At 51.8% G+C, this 3,455-nt stretch overlaps 1 protein-coding gene across 1 annotated transcript; it reads right to left on the bottom strand.

Annotated features, from left to right (window-relative positions):
- Positions 1 to 1,276: 1,276 nt before the first annotated feature.
- On the bottom strand, positions 1,277 to 3,216 carry FRAT2 (FRAT regulator of Wnt signaling pathway 2). Its single transcript, XM_077810000.1, has one exon. The coding sequence runs from the start codon at positions 3,176 to 3,178 to the stop codon at positions 2,639 to 2,641; it is 540 nt and encodes a 179-aa protein (XP_077666126.1). The 5' UTR covers positions 3,179 to 3,216; the 3' UTR covers positions 1,277 to 2,638.
- Positions 3,217 to 3,455: the final 239 nt, after the last annotated feature.

Genomic DNA, 3,455 nt, shown 5'->3' with positions numbered 1-3,455 from the left:
GTAGTTACATTTGAAACTCAGATTGTTTTACATCTTAAACTTTGAGTTAAAGAATGAAATAGAAACTTAATTTTAAAATAACTCTTCCACAGTATTTATAACCTAAATATTGCAACATTCTGCTAAAAGCAGAAGAACAAAGGTAATAGCAAGTCTGTTTATTCCTAGCAGTGTAAAATGCAAAAGAGTAAACAGCATAAATTATTAAATATAGGTTTTAAATTGTTTCAGATATTAGGAATTAGATATCACAATGTTTTTGAAGTCTGCTCTTACCATGTTCCTTTATGTGTTTTGTTATGAAAGATCACATTACATGTCTACAAGTCTGCTTACAAATTAGGAAAAAAAGAAAAAGCTGGTAAAAAAACACAGTACATACTGCTTATTTACAACCACCTTAGGGAAAAAAACCTGAAATCAATACTTCAGCTGAACATTAAACACAATTAGGTACTAAAGATTACGTATATTACTCAATGCTAGCACAACAAAATTATGTCCTGACACAAGTAGTTTATGGATCAAATTTGACCTTCAAAGAGTGAACTGTGCAAGTAACTAACTGCTCAGACACAGGTAAACATATTCCATTTTCTTCCAAGTGGGATCATACCTTCAAAGGAGCTGCTTTTACTCCAATGTGCGTAGGGGAGAGGGAAGAGGGAAAATTGTTTTCTAGTGCATGTACAAACCTAATCTTAAAACTCATTTGTTGACTATTTTAAAATTGAATGAGATTACCTAGCAACCTAAAACATTCAGAATGGTGTTTTAAAAACTTAATTAGCACCATCATTTTTTAATAAACATGCTTAAGTCTGTTCCTACTGAGATGTAGGAGCCTACTACACCCTTTCCCTCTCCATATCTCTGTTTAGTTGTATGCTCTACATGTTCTATATAAAGAACATGAATAAATAACCAAATTCATCTTCTTTCCTCCCTCTGTGATATACTAGATTGTTAATTTTGTTGTCAAGTATGATTTGACTTATGAATTCCTATGGCAACGTTGAGTCTGCAGGAAAGGATATTCCTTGGCTTAAGAAAGAATGCTGCCGGCGAACAAAGGGGCTCAATTGCATCTCAATGCATTAATAACTGGTGTCCCACTGCATCAGACTATGCAGATTGTTGTTTTGTCTGCAAAATGGAGATCTCTTAACTGAAAGGGAAATATGATGGGTAATGTATGTTTGTAAGACTGTCTCCACTGCTTAGTTCATATAAAGAGGTTTACATCCCTCGATGTCAATAAGACACAGACCCAAGCTAAAAACAAGACCACATTTATTCAGTACAGACATGTTAAGACAAGTCCTGTAAATCAGGAACACAATTCAAACACTCCGTTACGAAGTGTATATATTTTTGACAACAGCCAGCATCTTTTCAATCCAGCCATTGAGGTTTTGTTTTGTTTTTACGGGGGGGTGGGGGGGAGTTGTTGTTTAGCTACCATCTGTGAACAATGTATCTCAGTCTTCATGCGCTCACACTTCACAATGATCAGTTCAGCTGCTTTCCAACTTTGAGATTCACATTTAAAACCGCTCTGTAGTCACAATGGGAAAAGTGTAAAAAAAAGGAACCCAGGAGGGGAAAGGAAACACGCACCTCTCAGTAAGATATTTTAGACTTATTGCAAATGGCTCCTGAGACCACCAGAGACGGACAAATCTACTCCCGTGTAGCGAGACAGACTCCAAGCCTGGAGCGCGCTGGCAGTGGGAATAGCAGGGCAGGGATGTGAAGACACAAACAGCCTTCTCTCTTGTCCATCCTCCAGAAAAAGAGTCCCCGAGTGCCGGAGCAGCGGCAGTGGTATTAGCAGGAAGGACGGGGGCTGGTGGGGTTCTTAGAGAACTTGCTGTAAGATGACCCTGTTTCTGAGAATCCCACTGGTAGGAGGAGCTCTTTGGAGGCGGGGGGAAGGGGAAGAGCACAACAACAACTCGGATCGGGCAACGTGCACGTCCTCAGGAGACTCCTAGCGATTACAAAACACAGGGCTCGCCCTCAGTACAATCAAAACAAGCTAAGATAGGGTTACTATCTCCAACCGGCTGGTGAAAACACCACCACCGTGCGCGCGCTGTGTGGATGCGCCTTTCGGTGACCTTGGGGCAGAGGAATATAGGAGCCAACAAATTTTAAACCCGCTCCACCCAAACCTACCTCCCCGCCGCCCCACACGCCTACCCCTCTCCCTGCCGCATCTCCCGCTCCCCTCCATGACGCTAAGACTGGGGACCCCTTCCTCCAAAACAATGGCAGAGCGGGACTGGCCCAGCGGGGTGGTCCCTTCCCCCGTCCCGACACACAGCAGCGAGTTGAGGGGGGCTCTGCATCTCCGCGGAGCGGGGCAGGCTCGGTGAAGGTGGGGGGCTCCCTGCTTCCCGCACCCCCATCAGCGACCACTACAGAGACTTACAGCGCCTCGGAGCTAGCACCACGTTTTATACAGAATAGCTGGACCCCGGCCACGGGGCCTCACTGTCAATAAAGAGTCTGCTTCAAGTACAGGGGAGGGGGCGCCCCCGAGATAGATCCGCCGATAGCTGGCCCCTCTCCCATGCAATGTCCCGATTCCGGCGCGGGGCTCGCTGCCACAGGCTCTCCACAACCCGCGGGGCTATTGCAGAGGCTGCAGGGCTGCTGCTTCTCCCTCCCCGCTGCCGCCGGTGGTGGCTGTGGCCACGGCCGCCGCCGCCAGCTGCAGGCGCCTGACTGCCTCCTTGATGAGGTTCCCGGAGAGGATTAGCTGCTGCAGGAGCCGGTGCGGATCCTCCTCTTCGCCGGGCGCTTCCCCCGGCCCCGGCCGCTTCCTCCTGTGGGCGGCGCTCCGCAGCCAGCCCCGGCCGCACAGCTGCTTGGCCACCCGCTGGCTATTCTTCCCCGGGCGCTGGGGCTCCGCGGGCTGGTGCGGCTGCGGGGGGGCCGGGCCCCGCGGGACCAGGAGGCCGCCGCCACGGGGGGAGTAGGGCGCGGCGCGGCCCCGGGCGGCGGTGGGCGGCGGGTGCTTGGGGCCGCGGGGGGCCGGTGCCCGCTGGGCGCTTAACTGCAGCACCTCGCCCAGCTTGGCCACCAGCGCGTCCACCTCCTTGGAGCCCGCCTGCCCCACGGCGACCGAGCGCTCCAGCAGCAGAAAGCGCTCCCCGGGCCGGCAGGGCATCTCGGCCGGCTCCGCGCGCCGCACCGGTGCAAACCCGACTCGCAGCAGCCCGCTGCTGGGCTTGGTTTGTAAACAATGGGTGACGCGAAAGCCAGGGCACGTCCCACTGCGCTGAGCGGGGGGAGCGGACGAGACCACAGCGGGGCACGGGGGCCGGCGCGCACGCACAAAGCCGCCGCGGGTGAGCCCCCGCGCCCTCTTCGGGTTCTCCCAGCAGTCGCCTGTTCAGAGGGCGGCGAGAGGCGGTGGGTGAGGGTGAGTCCGCCCTCCTCTCCCA

Source organism: Eretmochelys imbricata, chromosome 2 (assembly GCF_965152235.1).
Source record: "Eretmochelys imbricata isolate rEreImb1 chromosome 2, rEreImb1.hap1, whole genome shotgun sequence".
NCBI classification, from domain to species: Eukaryota; Metazoa; Chordata; order Testudines; family Cheloniidae; genus Eretmochelys; species Eretmochelys imbricata.
This window is presented reverse-complemented; position numbering and strand designations above follow the sequence as displayed.

Bases quoted from the DNA above. Each gene is read 5' to 3' on its own strand.
- FRAT2 (XM_077810000.1), bottom strand. From the start codon at position 3,178: ATGCCCTGCCGGCCCGGGGAGCGCTTTCTGCTGCTGGAGCGCTCGGTC.